Here is a 16848-nt window from a genome sequence, read left to right on the forward strand (position 1 = left end):
AACAGGTGCTGAATAAGAGCTTGTCGTCATTTTTATAAATTTTGATGCGATTCTGTGGAGTTGTGAGGGACGTAATACACAACCCTGTCTTTGTTCCGCAAATGCATACCAGGTAGTTTGACCACGTCGAAACCCGGTTACAAGAAAGTGCTGCTACGATGCGCGCGCACATCCACGCACTGGCCCTGTTAGCATTGATGGCTGGAGCGTTGGGTTTCCAGGTACGTGAGCTATTTGTAATTTTCATGCCTCTTGCGTTAGTCCCGATGTGGCCGTTTGATCCCTTGCTCTACCTCCCCCCCCCCAGATCCCAATGACGATGAAAGCTCCTGGTGCTGGAAAGAAGGTCCTTATCATTGGAGGGACACGTTTCAGTGGCTTATACCTCTTCAAAGAACTCCATGACCGGGTACGAGCCCTTTGCATTAAGTTCCTCCACGCCATATGCCAGCTTACTCGTCTCTGTAGTCTGATATGCCCTCTCTGTTGTGAAAATTTTTCATCCCCATGTCTACCATTCTAAGCGTCTTCATCATGATCACGGTCTACGCAGGGCTACGACATCACGCTTTTCAACAGGGGTAAGACAGCGAACCGCCCGGTTCCAGGAGAGAGCGCCGAGTCATATGCAGAGCGGATCGGTCAAGCCACGTTTGTGAAGGGGGATCGCACCAATCCCGATGACCTCGCTGCACTCGCCAAGGCGCATGAATTTGACGTCATATACGACATGAACGGGAGAGAGAAAACGGACACGCAGCCATTGGCCGACGCGTATAATGGCAGAGTGGACCATTTCGTCTACATGTCTTCGGCAGGCGTCTACTTGAAAAGCGACTTGATGCCTCACAAGGAGACCGACCCCGTCGACCCCAAGTCCCGACACAAAGGGAAATTCGAAACCGAAACGTATTTGGCGGAAAAAGGCCTTCCTTTCACGTCTATTCGGCCCACCTACATTTACGGTCCTCAAAACTACAACCCTCTCGAGGAATACTTCTTTCATCGTGTCGTGGCCGGGAGAGCGGTGGCCGTTCCAGGGCATGGGCAGCACTTGACGGGCTTGGGCCATGTCAAAGATCTGGCCACGGCGATGGCGCAAGTGATCGGGCGGGAGCAGGCCAAAGGGCAGGTCTACAATGTCCAGCACCCGCAAGCCATTACCTTCGACGGTGCCGTGCGACTGGCCGCCAAGGCCGCTGGGAAAGATCCGGAGAGCGTGGAAATCGTTCATTATGACCCCAAGGAGTATGATTTCGGCAAGAAAAAGGCATTCCCGATGCGGCCTCAACATTTTTTTACGAGCGTGGAAAAAGCCATGCGAGATCTGGATTGGACGCCGGCCTACGGGAATACGGAGGGGTGGCAAGACTCTTTCGACCAAGATTATGCCTTAAGGACACATGAACCAGATTTCGAATGTGATGAGGTGGTCCTGGCAGGAAAGAAATAATGAAGAAAGGAGGGACAGAAGGATGGTGAAAGTCCTAGAAAAAGTGCGAGGGAAGCACGCGCTTGTGCGGTGGTTCGCGCTGTTTCGGGGAAAAGGGGCTTCATCTTATAGTCGTGGTAGAGTATTTGCATATCTGCGGGAAACCGCCGAGTCGAGGAGCGGACTCGACGAGATCTCCCGTATGAGACTAGCGTAAAAGCGCGCGAAACGGTTAAGGGACTGCAGTGGTATATTAAAGAAGACTCGTCGGGAAAACAAGGTAGATGCCTTGCTCATCCGTTCGATAACGGCTGTTTGCCCCTTTTTCCGACCCACGAAACAGTACTTTTGTTTTCCACCACAATCCTGCAGATCTCTCTTTGACCTGTCATTGCCGCCTTGCATCTGACAAAGGCCGCTCTTTTCTTGCCTGTTCTCCGCCTTCACTCGCGATATGTTCCCAGTATTTACCTTGACTTGCATTTCCTATTTCCACATGACGAAGGCCCCATCTAAGAGAGCTCCTCGTTTACTGTTGTCCTCCTTCACTCTTGCTCCCTCTCTCTCTTTCTTACTTTATCTCTGTCTTTCGTATTTCGTGTCTCCCTCAAGACTTCTACCATGCGACGTACTACAGCACCTATCGTAACCTCTTTTCCTTCCTTCCACAAGACCGGTGTTGGATAATGCCCAGAGGGACAAAATTTTTCAATTTCTTCCTTCTTCAAGACCACCAAGTCCGCCATGGCAGGGCCCCACTCTTCGCATAGAGATAGAAGCAGCTTGTGGGAGTGATTTGTCCCAATAATTCGACCGTGCTGCCGATGAAAGGGATCAAATGTTGCGTCTCTTACAAGTGAATCCACTGCATCTAGTGCTCGATACACGAGAGCACTCCTGCAAATTTGTTTCCCCTTCTTTCTGCTTGCCGCTCTTTTCCTACTGCGAGTGGTGACGGCGTCAGTCGTTGTTATACTTGACGTGTTATTGTCAACATTCTTACCACCCTTAGGGCTGGAAATCAACTGAGGGAGGCGCACATCTTTAATGAGGGCCTTCTCCACTTCCTCGTAAGTCGCTTCGCAAAAAACATGGACAGGGATGATGTCGGAGAGTTCAGCAGTGCCAGCCTCGACCAAAATATGCTTGGCCTCATTTAATTCTGCCCAAAAACATGTGAGGTGATAGAAAAGAGTGGTACAGAGGGAGGGGGAAAGAAATAATGGTTCATAAGGAAAAGACAATCAAGAACTTCAAGTACAACTAAATTTCCATCCAAAAGGCCCCACGGGTGTAAAAACCGAAGGTATGAGGGTCCCACATGAGAAAAGTACCAATATATAAGAGTCGAAGAGCGGGGATGGGGTAACACAAGAGGGCATCAGAATACTGCAAAATATCAGATGCAGATTGGGAAGAAGGAATGAGTCAAATGTCATACCGTAAGGAAAAAATGTAAAGATATTTATTTCATTTCATTGCCCGCATCCGCCACTATACCTGACAGGAGCGCATTATTAGTCACGGACAAATCGATGAAAGCCTGATGCCAATATGCAATTTCCTCTTCAAGCTCCTTAATCCGTGTCCGTGTTCCACTTTGAGCTTGAGATAGCTTTGTACCCCCCCCCGCCGACAAGGCGGACGAACCCGAAGACGAGGGAGAATTTGATGGCGAAGGAGGATCCTGTATAGCTGGCTGATGGCTGCAATCGTTTGGCGGGTCTTTGTGCACGGTCAAGCTCGTCTGGTCCAGATCCTCAAATTTATTTCTGCACATTCTCTGGGATGGAGTTCGTAAGGACTTATGAGTCTTCATGACTTTACAACTTTGCCTTCTTTTGAGTGCATGCCTCCCTATGTACCTTCACGGCTTGGATTTCTTTCCAGTATCGAAATTGATATACTTTCTCGTTATTGTCTCGCCCCATCTCAGAAGACGGACTTATCTCTCTTATCACGGCAAAGATGTTTGGAGAGAAAATTGTGAATGATTGGCAGCATGTCTTTGACGCACTTTGTCTGAATTATAGCATTCATAGCTGACGGTCAGATACTACATGTGCACATATGCAATTTTCCTATCAAAATCCTAAAGGTACAAACCTCAATTTTTGTGGCTTGGAAAACTCGAGCATGTTCGCCAGCCCCTGCCCTTCCATCTCTTTCGGTTTAACTTCCTGTACATCAACTCCACTCCACCCCTTCATTTTCCATTCATTTTTTCATCTTGTTGGTAGCTGTATCGCTATGAAAAGACGCAAATGATCCCTTTCCGCAGACATCCCTTCTGCGACCAACCATTTTCTTGCTCTTCACTTCATCTTCATTCTCCGCTCCGCTCTCTTCTTTGGATGGCTCCAGGTCCCATGTGCTTGATGGTAAGATCGAGTAAGGGCAAGACTCGGCTGGAAGGCACGAGAAGAAAGAAAGCGGCAAGGTTTTCGGAGCATTGATTTTATCAAGGGATCTCCTTTCTCGCATCTGCATTACACCTTTTACAACCGTCGATGGTGATAACGTCGCAACTGTGGTGGAAGAAAAGGAAGGAGATACTAAATGGGCCTAGTGTTGCGAAGTAAAACCTTTAAGAAGGGGAAGAAGTCAAAGATACTCACCATCGGCAGATACTGGATCCTTCGCATAATCTATACGTGGGTCAGGTATGTGAGTAGAGACAGGATTTATCTCCTCCCCGCAGAGACGTTGATACCCGATACATCTGCAACAGTCTGCATTAATGTCAAAACATAGGTTGCTCTTCCTTATGCTTGTCACAGCAGAAGAAGAAGCATTGTCGACTGTTTGGTCTGAGTTCATCTCACAACCATACACTTCGATAGCGTTGCAGTTATTCGAACTCAAGGGGTTTTCCCACTTTTTCTTGTCCAAAGGTCCCCAAGCACGCATAAAGGGTTCTACCTGAAATGTCGCTAAGTCTGTTTTTAATTCTGCTGATAACGCTGGTACTGCGGACGTGGGTAAGTCACTGACTGATTGTCTTATGGACGCCACAGCTGAGGACGGCTCGGATATTGTCCGTTCAGTCAACCGCGCGACATTATCATCAACCATATTCATAGACGATAAACAAAGTGCTTTCGACTCGCGTTTCCGCATGCTATTGTCGGAAATTGGTTCGCGCATTTTTCGGGGTCTTGGAAGTATGTTCTCCTCTGCACTGGACCTCGAGCTCCAAGAAAGCATGTGGTCGGTCACTGGCAATGCGAGGAATGATGTGGAGACAGCTTCATTCCTCTCGTGATTAAGCGTGTCGACAAAAGTCAAAATGTCTGCATCAAGGGGAGTAGGCTTTCTCTCCAGTTGTCTTTCTGACAGCCTGTTATACGACGAGAAAACTGGCGGATACTCAGATGTCCTGAACTTGTGATTTTCGGTCTTCCCTCGTTCTTTTACCCATGGAAGCTGTTCCAGAGATTGCTGTTGTCGCATCCTTGTAGATTCGTGCAGGCATTCATGTTGTATTTCCATGCTCTCGACTTCTCTGTGATCCCATTGAAGCCCCCCCCCGATCTTGACACTCTCATCTTGTTCTTTTAACTCGTCTTCAAAGTTGGTGACGAATGTCCGAAAACCTATTGTTGCAGTTTTACGCCAAAAGCAGTAGAAAGCAGTTTCCAAGGCCTCGAACATATTCGTATGATACGGATACTTGAGCGGCACCAGCATTGGATATGTAATTGTAACACTAGTCGGGTTTGCCACATGTATACGAACAAAACTACAAACGGCCGTAATAAGGGATTCCACGAAGTCCTTTTATACATGGAACGTAGAACCAACGTGCCCACGTTGGGAAGAACAATTTTGTTGCATGCATTGAAGGGAAATCGATCTGTTAGATTCGTTAGAAGAGCAGGCTATTCCGCTGTACGCCGTCACTTTCTCAGAGAGAGCTTCCCTACTTACCGGAGGTTGTGATTTGTTGTCAGAAAGGTCACAAATGAATAAAAATCCTTTAAGGGCTAGGGGTAGTTGTAGAGTACTCCGAAATCCGTGGTACATCGCCAACCAACCAGCAAACTGTGAGAGGGAGGGGCAATTGTGAAAAGCACGAACTATTCCACCATGTCAAGTCAGACTTCTGTGAAAGAAACATGGTATCGATGAACAATATTTTAAAAAACACCCATAGGCTGCAATCGATGCGAAAGTAAGCCCGTGAAAATCGTCATTTCATCTCGACCGGTACACATGCTGTGCATGGAAATAAAGCTTACCTCAGTTGGCATAGGTTGATTGATAGGGCTGACCCCCAAAATGTGATACTCCTCCGGAAATTTAATACACCCTTGACATCCTGCAATCCTTCGATGGAGGCATCGCAATATAGTCGTAATCCATGGAGTGGCGATCCCAATATCCTTGCAATTCTCGAGAGCTGGCGTAGGTCTTCAGATGTGATCATGTTGTTTGCGAAGAGAATACCAAATATAATTGCAGGAAGGTATTTGTCTGATGATGGATGAAGTTCTGGCAGTCTAACAACTAAAGGATACATAATTGTGACCGACTTCCGAAAACACTCGAAGTGTTCATCGTATAAAATTCTGAGCATAGCTCGCACAACGTCGGAAGTTGCCATATTAACTTTTTCTCGAAGATCGTTTCGAGCTTTCCCCGTCTTCTCGGGACCAGGGAATAGAAGGACAACCACATGCTCGGCGGCTGGAATAGTGATTGAGTCGAGGTATCCATCGTAATAATATATCCAGTCCGATTCCTGCGTGCGCAGGCGCCTACGCAACGCACTCAAACGGCAAACGTGCCGAGGACCACTCCATTTTATCGAGTACATAGTCCTATGTTATATCAGCATAGGATATGTCAAGCTTGAGAGTAATATTATTCTTTCATGGATCCCCATTTCAAGAAGCATCTTACAAAGCGAGCTCTCTACCCCAACACTACCCGGGGACTCCTAACTTGAGGCCCTCGTCGGCGCAAATATTTTGTCCACGATGAGAATCGCACATCACCAAAAAAGCGCATACAATCCTTCACACAACAAATGACCCGATGATATATGTGGAAAAAAAACACCCTTTCCGTTCTTCAAGGGTCCCCGCGGATTCTGATCTGAGTCTGTCCGTTGTCAGGGATCCTTACGACGGAATAAGACCGAATATTTTCCTGAGGCGGGGTAATTAACTGCTGGCCTCGAAGACGAACGTTCCCTAAGATGTGGTCCCGACGCGAGCTCCCAGATTTTTCTTGAGGTAGTTCCTGCTTTCTTTGGTAACATCATGAGATATGACAGACTTGAAACTTGTTTTTGATTGCGCAGCTCATGCATGGTGAGATGGTCTGAGATGACACGTAAAGGGCGACCTAATTACTGTCGCTCTGATTTTAAGGGCCATATAGTCATAGCTTATATATACCCGACTACAGGGGGCCTTATATGCACAAAGGCATACTACGTTTGAGCAGTATATTTCTTATACACTCGGCCTACTTTTGTAGCACCTTCAGACTCATCGGCACAAACAGGCTGCGCACTCTTTTTCCGCAATCCCGTTTGTACGCCCCAACTCTTGTGGCGTGGGTGAAGGATCAACCAGCAGACTTGCAAGAGACGTTTGGAGACCGCTTTCAAGATAGTGACCACAAAGAAGGACAAAAAGAACACATGGCTCGTAAAACCACAGCAGATCCTATCAAAGATAGCAGCACTAAGGTCAGTGCTGCCAAAAAAGCTTCTCCTAAGAAGAAGGCCGAGGCACCGGGGAAAAGCAGGAGCGGTACGAATTCTGTGATACAGAATACGAAATTGAGTGCTGAAAATAAAGCTGAAAGAGAATTCAAGACCCCACGTCGGTACAAGGAAGGAAGTACAAAACAAAAAACACGAAGAGGCAAAAGTCCTGAAGATCTTGAGGACGATGTGGAGGTGATGGCGGAGAAAGTGGGAATCGAGCTACCTGAGGACGAAAAGCAGAAAGAGGAGGAGGTGGAAAGTGCCATCGAAGCGACGAGCGATCGCCCATACCGCGAGTATTCCAAACAAGGCGCCCTTGAGGTATGATTGATTTGTAAGAGAAAAGGTATGGAGGGATTTACATGTTATGTACAATTCCATAATTCTTATTTTCTTTGCTGGTGCTTAAAGTCATTGTTTTGGAGACACAATTTCTTCCTGTACATCACATTACCAACAGAAATTGAAAAAAACACATAAAGTGACGGAGAATAAGGCGGGGGAAGGAGACCCGTTCTCCGACGCCGCCAGACGTGCTCCTAAATCTAAGCGCGGAATCAATGCCCCCCCTTCGAAAGAAGAGAAAGATGTACCTCCGACAAAGCGTCACACCAAAGCTGGAGACATGAGTGAACGTGTAAGTGCATGCGAAGACACAAAGCAAGAAAAGGGATGTTTTGTATGTACCAGGTGATCGACAGCTTTGATGCAAAAAGGGCCAAGGTGACGCGAACCTGAAGTACGTTCCCATCTCCCACGTATTTTTCCACAGAGCAAGGTTACAAATGAAAAGAATCGTCCGTTGGCCGACGCCTTATATGAGCTGGCCGACTTCGTGCTGCACGGTGACGCGATTCAGAAGGGGCTGAGTTACCAGAAAGCAGCTAAATCAGTACGTGAGGCGAAGCAACCTATCACATCCAAAGATGTAGCCATCAAATTGACAGGGGTTGGGAAAAGCGTGGGTGATAAAATCGAAGAGTACGTGAAGGAAGGGAAGATCCAGGTGCTGGAAGAGTACCGAAGCGGAAAACGAGGCAAGTAAGGATAGGGCTCCCGTGTGAAGAATGGTGCGAAACGAGAGAAGACACACGTAGATGGACGAATCCAGCTACGGCGATACAAATGCGTAAGATGTGTTGGTGTATTGAATTGAGGGAATGGTTGCATGCTGGTTGCTCCAGATTTGTCTGAAATGGTAGTTTGAGGAGGAAGCTCAATTGAGAAGAACATGTGCTTCGGATTGCAAGCTTGTATACTTGTAAAAGACTGAAAAAAATCTGACCACACAAAAGTGGTGTTAGTTTTTCAACATTTGGGTGCTGCATTTCTCCTCGGCATGTTTTGAGCCTTCTGGGTGAAGCTTGGGATGTGACCCACGGGTTTGAGGAGAAAGAAATAAAAAATGAAAGTAGTGATCCGCTAAATTCACTTGGCGAGACATCTGCTTGGATTTGATGCGACAATTGTATCGCTTAGATGTCTCCTGTAGCCACATCTTCATGATTTAAGAGGATCTTTGACTTTACGGGCGATCATTCGCGATGGATGTGTGTGCTGGATAGTGCCATCCCTCGCAGGGTTCTCGCCTTTACCTTCGACCTTCTCTCTCCATACCCTGTTCTATAACTATTCGCTGCCTTCGTCTACTTTCTTTCCTGCTTGACACAGTCGTGAGGTGGTGTGCGTCCCTGTTGCCCAAATGATTTTGGTTATAAGGAAACGCCACGCCATCTTCCTCCTGCATGGTCCCGCTTTTGGATACTGTACACTTGAAACTGCGCTCTATCCTCATTCTTTCGCATTTACTTTGAATTGTTTAAATCGTCGCAGGCCGGGCTAGATCAGTACCGCCATACGCATCTGATTCCCTTCCACCAGGTCGTTCTCCGTAAAGTACCCGTCTCCTTCCTCCACGTCTTCCTCCTCCCCTCCTTCCACAAAATCAATTTCCCTCGTATTCCCTTCTTCCAATTCCTGTCGCAAGCGCATTTGTTCTTGCACCCAGGCCCACGTCGCCCTTCGCTTTCGCAACCACTCTTCCTTTTCCTGTCTTGTGCGATCTTCCTCCCCGTCGTATGCGAGTCAATCGACCGTCACCGCCTTGGCCAAGTTCCGAGGCTTGTCAGGGTTGATCCCTCGCAAAACCGCTAATTCGTAGGCAAGCAGTTGCAGCGGCAAGGTGGCGATCAACGCCGTTAACGGACCGTTATTCGGGACGATGATCGGATCAGGGACCAGCCCTCTGGCCAATTTCGGGTTGTCGGTGATGACTATCAAGTCCGCCCCCCGCGCTTTGACTTCTTCGGCAGCCGTGCGCATGTGCTGAGCATGTTCGTCGTCGAGGATCAGACAAATGATGGGGGTGGCGCCAAACTTTCCCTCTTTGCCCTCTATGAGGGCGAAGGGCCCGTGTTTGAGGGCCCCCCCGGAGTAACCTTCGGCATGGATGTAGGCCATCTCCTTGAGCTTCAACGCCCCTTCCAAAGCGATCGGCTCCCCGTACCCTTTCCCCAACAAGAAGACGTGCTCCTTGTCCTTGAGACGAACGGCCAACTCCGCGCACTGTTCCCGCGTCCGTCGGGCCATTCCGAAACCGATCGGCATCCGTTGCAGGGCTTCTAGAAGCTCTGTCACCCGCCCCGGGAGTGCCTCCTCCCCGGCCTCTTCCCGAACCTGCCGGAACCAGGCCGTGATCAAGGTCAGCACCGTCACCTGCGTGGTGAATGCCTTGGTACTGGCCACGGAGGACTCGCGCCCGGCGTTCAGGTAGACCCCGAGTTTGGTGGTGCGGGCGATGAGGGAGCCAACCGTGTTGACCACCGACATGGTGGGGAGGCCCATTCGGTCCGCCAGCACCACCGCCCGGTGCACGTCCTTGGTTTCCCCCGACTGGGAAATGGCTAGGAGGCCGGCGTGGTGCTTGGGTAGGTCGGATAGCCGGACTTCCGCCGCGTCGACTGCCATGACGGTGCGGAAGGCTTCGAAGTCCCGCATCAATTTCGCCGCGTACATAGCCGCATGCAAGGACGTGCCACACCCGGTCAGAACCAGGTGCTTGATGCTTTGCATCCGTTCCTTCTGTCGGTCCAATCCTCCCAGGTAGACGCGCGTGTCGCTCATGCGGCCCCCAAAGCCTAGGGCTCGGGCGATCGCTTCTGGCTGTTCCATACACTCGCGGATCGTCCAGTGCGGGTACGGGGCAGGGGAGAGGAGGATGTTCACGTCTGGCGCTTTCTGCACGCGCGTCAAGTCCAAGGTGGACCCGTCCGCCCGGACCACTCCCAGCTCCCCATCTTTCAGGGCAATGAAATTTTTGGTGTGCCGGTTGAAGGCAGACGTCTCCGAGGCGATGAAGACCCGGCCTTCCCCAATGCCCAGCACCATGGGCGAGCCGTTGCAGGCCACCACCAATTCATCGGGCTCTTTGGGAGAGAGCACCACCAGGCCCCACGTACCGTCACAGCGTTTTAGGGCCTCTGCGGTCGCATCTTTCAAGCTCAAATTCTCATCCAGGCCCAGGCCGATCAACTGCGCGATGATCTCCGTGTCCGTCTCGGAGACAAACTTGATCCCGTGAGCATGCTGGAGTTCGTGTCGAAGCTCGTGGCTGTTGGTGATGGTGCCGTTGTGCACTACCGCCACCCGGCCCTTGCTGTCCGTGTGGGGGTGTGCGTTCAGGTCGGTCTTGCCCCCGTGTGTGGCCCATCGAGTGTGGGCAATCCCCACGTGATGCCCCTTGTGCCGGTGGCTATTTTCCTTGACCAGGTCGATGCAGTCGTACGTGGAGCCCGCGGAGGCATACTTCGTGACGGTCAATACGTTGTCGTGCGGGGAGATGGTCGCTATTCCGGCAGAGTCGTACCCCCGATTTTGCAGCACGGTCAGACCCTCCATTAGAATGGAACGAGCGTCGTCCTCTCCGATTACACCAACAATCCCACAAGCTTCTGTGGGCGAGTCTTGCCGCTCTGAGAGTGCACCTAGGGCAGCAGTAGCCGCTGCCAGACCCCAGCCCCACCGCATGAACGAGGAAGAGGAGGAAGAGGAGGAGGAGCTACCGGGGCTCATGTAGGCTGCCCTGCTGGCATACCTTCCTACCACATTTTGTTGTGGGTATCGTTGTCTGGACGAGTTTTTTTGGGCGAAGTTACCGGAAAAGGAGGACGTCATCTTGATCACTGTGCTTGCCCAAGCATGCCTGCTCCCTCGCCGCACTAGGACACTAGAAACCTGCGCATGCATCCCTGGCTTGCTCTTCACCCTACTTCACTGGTGTTGCTGTTTCAATTTTTAATTTTATTTGGTAGAAACGTGAGGGTAGAGACGACGTAAGTTGAATTATAAAAATCGTTTTCAGTCGAAAAGATGAAAGCACGCGGGCTCGCTCCCATTCAAAGCGCGGAGCATTTCGGCAAAAAGGCAAGGGGCCACTGGCTCCAAAAAGTCAAAGGCTGTGACAATGCTGTTGAGTTCTAACAACACAAGCCGCATATCAGCAAAATGGGTCAGTGAACCCATTGCTTAACGCGTCAAAGCCACACCGCCCGGGGCAGCACATTCAAACTAGGCCCTCCGCCAGCATATGGCCCTTCCATAAAATTGCTCGAGATCGCCCTCAAATTCTCCATATATTCCGGTCCTGACTTCCGCTTCTCTTTCGCTCTGCGCCCTTGCTTAAAAAAGAGGGTGCGCGAAAGCGTGGGATGGGACGCGTGGTTGGAAGAGCGGCACATTTGAGCCAATGGCGGCAGCATTACGATTTAGTCGTTCTTCTACGATTCGAGTTGCCGCCCCAGCACCATCTCCAAATAAAAATTAGCGACAAAACCCACGACCCCGCAGCGCATCAGGGCGACGAAACGCATGACATGATCTCAAACCTAGAAAGAGACTGGCCTGAGTGTGAGTAAGTGCAAGCCAAGGAATGAAATAAAAACGCTCGCGTCCTTTTCTACAAAGGGAGCCACTGACCAGTCCTTCTCTGCGTCTTGCATTTTTTACTTTTTTAACTCATGCCGTTGGAATCGTCGGACCATTTTTCATTGATTCTTATGATTACAAACAGCCCGTACATCCCTTAGCAATCAAGTATCTCGAACAACACTCCCACCATGACTCCATTCCGCTACGCTGACTTCAGAGGCTAACACAGCGGCCCCTCACCGCTGGCAAATTTAAAGGTCCTTTGCCGACACGAGGAGGCGCTTGAGCTCTCCCTTGGAATGCAGAAGCAACTGTGAAGAACAATAGGGACTGAAGGTAAGCAGAGTGTTCCGAGGCCCGTTATGTGGCTCGAAAGAGGTGCTTTTCGAGACATATTCCGACGCTCTTGCCAAGCTGGAGGGAAAGAGAAAGGGAAAAATAGGAAAGGCAAGCAACCTGCCACAGACAAGTGCGCACCGTGTCATCCGCCCCGCCGATGCTTTTCCCACCGATGAAGACGTTGGGCACGGTGCGGCGACCCGTCATGTCGGCCAGGACACGTTGGAGGGCGGGCCCGTCCGCACGTTGGTCGAGTTCGATGATCTCACAATCTGCGCCCACGGAGGCCAGGGTGCTCTTGGCCCGCATGCAGAAGGGGCTAGAGAACCGCGTGCGATGGGAGGAATGAGTCGTTGATAAAAATCCCCATTGCGATGCATCAGGCAAGGTGGATTGGGAGAGAAGGAGAGAGAGAACAAGGAATCGAACGGGAATCCTCGCGCACGCACCAGTAAGACTTGCTGACGACAAAACAGGCGTTCGAAGTGATACCATCCACCAGAAACGCCTCTTCTTTGGACTTAACGGCGTCGATAAGTGGAGAAAAAGGCATGTGTATGTAACAAGGTGAGATTTCTAGCTGCGGGCATCCTTTTTGAGCAAGAAGCTTGGTAAATCCACGAGCATCATTGAGCACGGACGCTGATAGCGGAGAAAAATACCGACACTTCAAATACGAATGCTTCGAGGTGGGAAAAAAGGCTGATAGCAAGCCTCTCTGGGCGCTCGCCCCGGTAGGGTTGGAAGCATCAGTCCGCTTTTCGAATATTCTCACTTACATTACCAGAGCACGTCAGGCCGGATGGGCATTTGGTTGCGACAGCAAGCTGTGTGTGCGTGAAGATGCAACGATAAACAGACAAAAAAGAAGAATAGAAGGAGGCGATGAGGGCTTCCGCGCTACCGAAGAGGGACGAGTCGCCTGGGAGACGCTAGACGGTACACGCACTCCACGCCACTCGTAAACCAGAGATTTGCGCGTGCAACCTTATTTGATAAGCTCGAAATGCGGCAAACGTTTGGCTTTAATAAAGAATGTTTTCGTGAGCAATGCCAACTTCGTCACGGGAAATGCTGGCCATCAGGGGAAGAGTCCGAACTCGTCCTTGCAGTGTTCAAATTTATTTCATAACGGGAGAAAGCGAAGTTGTCACATGTCTGTCTTTAGGGTGCGAGAGCATCGTACCTGGAGGAGGGTGGCAGCGAGGAGAAAAATAGGGGCAGCAAAAGACTTCATCGTGGCTTTGGTTTCTGTGGTATGAGGGAGGCATCGTAATGAGTTGAGTTTCGGCAAAATACAAGGTGCCACGGCAAAATACGACTCCTTGTATGTAAGTCGTACAAATACACGAAAAGTCAGCAACGCGTGGATTAATTTGGCGGACGAAATTGTCCCTCTGAATTTTGAATTACGTCGATTTGATCGCCTTCTATGGAGGCGCGTCGCTTTATAGATCCTCCGAACACAACTAGACCGTCCGAAAACCAGCCGGAGTCGTGTACCAGACCCTTTGAACACAAATAGACCCTCTGAGCACGAGAAACCTCCAAAAACTATCCGTCGGTTTGAAATTTCCAGGGTCGAGTGAACTAAAGCTGTATTTGGGTTCCATGCCTGTTTTCCTTGCTTTGCACCCTTTTCCTTCGAATAGTGCCAGATGACCGAGCCGTGAAATGCTGGCCCATATACTATATTCTAGTAAAGGGTAAGCGGTCCTACGTCCCCTTTCTGCCACCACTTTAAATGTCAAATCATGGTCCATCAATTGCAAAAATTGCAAAAATTGACGAACGTACATCCTTTGGACATACTCTCACCCCAGCAGCCATGGACAACGTGCTTGTGCGTGGCTGGCAAGACGAGGAAGACGATGAAGAAGCCGGAAGCGCAAGGTCGCCGCTAAGATGATTTTTATTATTTCAACTTATGTAATCATCATGAACAACCCCCTGATGGCTAGCCCTGAGCCATGGTACATCGACCCAACGAGGCCGCGTGCCCTTGAGGCTGCCCTCGCCTTGCTGGGCGTTCAGGTGGAGTACTTAACGCGCTTCACCGCCGACGAGGTGAACACCCTAGTGGTGCGGACGGGCCTGACACACATCCAATCTAATATTTCCGGGTACGTGCTGCCCTCGGTTGGTCGGCTGACAGGATATATGATTCCATACCTGCACATCTATTGCTTACTGCCCCTCCCCCCCGACTTCTTACAGAGCGGGAACGTGCGAAGGAGATCTGGCATTCGTGATGCTGACAAGACTCGCGCATCCATTGACCGGGAAGAACATGCAGGACCTGTTTCGGGCGGACCGGACACAAATCGCGCGGTGGACGAACGCCTGCCTCGGATGTCTCCATCTGACCCTAACGATCCTAGGCCGATATGCAAGCCCCAAGTGAATCAAGCTTCGTACTATTCCGGTCCGTGATCCGTCCGCTTCCACTCTGAAACACCCTCTTACACACTCTAACTCACCCATATTGACCCCGACACCGACTTCGACAGAGTACTACAAGGCTCACGGCTTCAAGTTCCAAGGCGGCTTGAGCGTCACGGGCCTCTTCCAGGCTTTCTTCGGCCCAGGTAAGCCCATACTTCCTCTCTCATGCGTGTATTCCATCCTCCATTCACGAACCCACTTGTCTCCCACACCACCAGAGGGTGGCAAGGAGAAGGACTCGACGCTCTGGGCCAAATCTTGCGTTTCCGACTACCTCAATTTCATCCGAGAGTGCAGGGAGTCTGATTACTGTGACGGTGGGCGCTGGTCTGCTGTCGGGGACCCGGCCTACAACGGGTGCAAGTAGAATCTTGTCTGCGCCTTCGACCCCCTCCAATACCTCAGCCAGGAACAGCTCCACTTCAACACGGGCATCACCCGCGTCCGAGTGACGGGTGGGCGTTTACGCATCTCTACAACCTCTGGGAGAGCCTTCAATTCAAGACCTTGAAGAGAATTGGGTGCACCCCGTTTGTGAAGCACATCATGGTCTGCGTCCTTCTCACGAACATGCGCACCTGCCTCCGCGGGCAAAATCAGATCTCGACATACTTCCAAACCTCTCCCCCCACACTCGACGAATACCAGGACTTGTTCAAGCCCATCCTCAGCCGCATCGAAAACCACTTACAGGACAGGACCTCGACGACGCGCTAAACGCCGTCTCCTGAAAAAAGAAACCAACCAAAAAGGAAATCCACGACACCGCCTTCATTTTTTTGATTTACCATCCTTTGTCACCGTGGCAACCGTGCACAGGTACCTTTTTGTGAAGCGATTTTCAATATCAAACGACATGGAATTTGCGTTCGATCAAGTACGTACCCCCCAATTAATCGAGCACCATAATACCAACCCGTCCGCCCGAAGCGTCCCCTTCTTCAAACACTCCGCTTCTCCAAATTTTGGTCGGAATGATCGCAGCATCAGCGAGGCGATGTGATGTAAATTTCGGCCAAAAATGCATCTACACGTGTTTCAATTCTTTTTCAAAACTTAACTTTCCCATTTCCTACCCATTTGGGCGTGAATGATGTGGATTAAAACTTTTTTCCTGCCCTGCTTCATCCGTCTTGCCGCCCAATAAGCGGGGAGCACCGGCCTGGGAGGCAGCTTCTTCTTGCAACAATGTTTTTTCGTCCAACAGTCGACAATTTCCTCCCCGTCTCACATCCAGCTCAAACCGGTAGAAAAGACCTTCCGCGGTCAATACGATCAAAAACTCTTCATCCGTCTCCTTGCCTTCTTTCATCGCCCCCTCCCCCTCTCCACCGGCCCCGCGTCGGCCAGGCACTAAAGCACAAATCTGCCTTTTCCATTTCCCACTTTCCCTGTTCCAGTCTTCTTTCACACGCGCTTGAGCAAAGGAGCGGATGCCTTCTATACCCTCTACGGTCTCCGACAAGGAGTTGGAAGGAAGGAACTTGGTCATGAGCTCGGAGGAGGAGGTGGACAAGGAAGAAGGAAAAATGCCAGAGAAGAGCCCTCCACTAGTACCTCTCGCCCTGAATGACAGCGACATCTGATGCGAGGATGAAGCAGGGTCCTGGGACTGTTTACTCTGGTCGGAGCGAGGCGGTCGGAGGGATGGAGGGGTGGGAGAGGAGGTAGTCGAAGGAGGGGAAGAGGAAAGGTGAAATACATGAACAGTCCCTTTGTCACTCGAGGTGGCCAGTCGAGACCCTGCCCGGTTGAATGCAAGCGAATATATGGTGCAAGGGGAATGTCCTCTGTGTAAAGACGGGGAAAAGAGGGGTTGAGACCTGGCACGGCTCGTTTCGCCGGACATCAAGACCAATCGGGCCTCCCCCGCTCGCGGAAGGGCCTCCCGTTCCATCCCTTCACATGCCCGCGTGAAATCGCCTGATTGAGCTACAGACGGCCCGACGTGCGGATGAAGATGCTTCGGGTCAATCGTGCCGGT

General features: G+C 50.5%; 6 protein-coding genes across 6 annotated transcripts; 3 read left to right on the forward strand and 3 right to left on the reverse strand.

Moving 5' to 3' along the window:
* The first annotated feature begins 105 nt into the window (after positions 1–105).
* On the forward strand, positions 106–1711 carry NGA_0096400 (nad-dependent epimerase dehydratase). The gene is made up of 3 exons (XM_005855383.1): positions 106–221; positions 308–409; positions 554–1711. The coding sequence occupies exons 1-3, from the start codon at positions 159–161 to the stop codon at positions 1451–1453; spliced, it is 1065 nt and encodes a 354-aa protein (XP_005855445.1). The 5' UTR covers positions 106–158; the 3' UTR covers positions 1454–1711.
* A 592-nt stretch (positions 1712–2303) lies between these two features.
* NGA_0628720 (uncharacterized protein) lies at positions 2304–5861 on the reverse strand (the record flags this gene model as incomplete). Its single annotated transcript, XM_005855393.1, has 5 exons — positions 2304–2374; positions 2436–2594; positions 4051–4080; positions 5478–5511; positions 5742–5861. The coding sequence occupies 5 exons, from the start codon at positions 5859–5861 to the stop codon at positions 2304–2306; spliced, it is 414 nt and encodes a 137-aa protein (XP_005855455.1).
* Positions 5862–6840: 979 nt separating this feature from the next.
* NGA_0096701 (dna polymerase beta) lies at positions 6841–8577 on the forward strand. The gene is made up of 2 exons (XM_005855386.1): positions 6841–7475; positions 7927–8577. The coding sequence occupies exons 1-2, from the start codon at positions 6858–6860 to the stop codon at positions 8197–8199; spliced, it is 891 nt and encodes a 296-aa protein (XP_005855448.1). The 5' UTR covers positions 6841–6857; the 3' UTR covers positions 8200–8577.
* Positions 8578–9239: 662 nt separating this feature from the next.
* On the reverse strand, positions 9240–11327 carry GLMS (glucosamine--fructose-6-phosphate aminotransferase (isomerizing); the record flags this gene model as incomplete). Its single annotated transcript, XM_005855389.1, has 1 exon — positions 9240–11327. The coding sequence occupies one exon, from the start codon at positions 11325–11327 to the stop codon at positions 9240–9242; it is 2088 nt and encodes a 695-aa protein (XP_005855451.1).
* Positions 11328–12131: 804 nt separating this feature from the next.
* On the reverse strand, positions 12132–13679 carry NGA_0097001 (glutaredoxin type i). Its single transcript, XM_005855388.1, has 5 exons — positions 13606–13679; positions 13199–13246; positions 12869–12939; positions 12558–12738; positions 12132–12391 (listed from the first exon to the last, which is right to left on the reverse strand). Exons 1-5 carry the CDS (start codon positions 13654–13656, stop codon positions 12332–12334), a joined length of 411 nt encoding a protein of 136 aa, XP_005855450.1. The 5' UTR covers positions 13657–13679; the 3' UTR covers positions 12132–12331.
* A 568-nt stretch (positions 13680–14247) lies between these two features.
* On the forward strand, positions 14248–15231 carry NGA_0096801 (uncharacterized protein; the record flags this gene model as incomplete). Its single annotated transcript, XM_005855387.1, has 5 exons — positions 14248–14312; positions 14381–14558; positions 14637–14844; positions 14930–15007; positions 15083–15231. The coding sequence occupies 5 exons, from the start codon at positions 14248–14250 to the stop codon at positions 15229–15231; spliced, it is 678 nt and encodes a 225-aa protein (XP_005855449.1).
* Positions 15232–16848: the final 1617 nt, after the last annotated feature.

The sequence above is a fragment of the Nannochloropsis gaditana genome (assembly GCF_000240725.1).
Source record: "Nannochloropsis gaditana CCMP526 unplaced genomic scaffold scaffold208, whole genome shotgun sequence".
Lineage (NCBI taxonomy): Eukaryota > Eustigmatophyceae > Eustigmatales > Monodopsidaceae > Microchloropsis > Microchloropsis gaditana.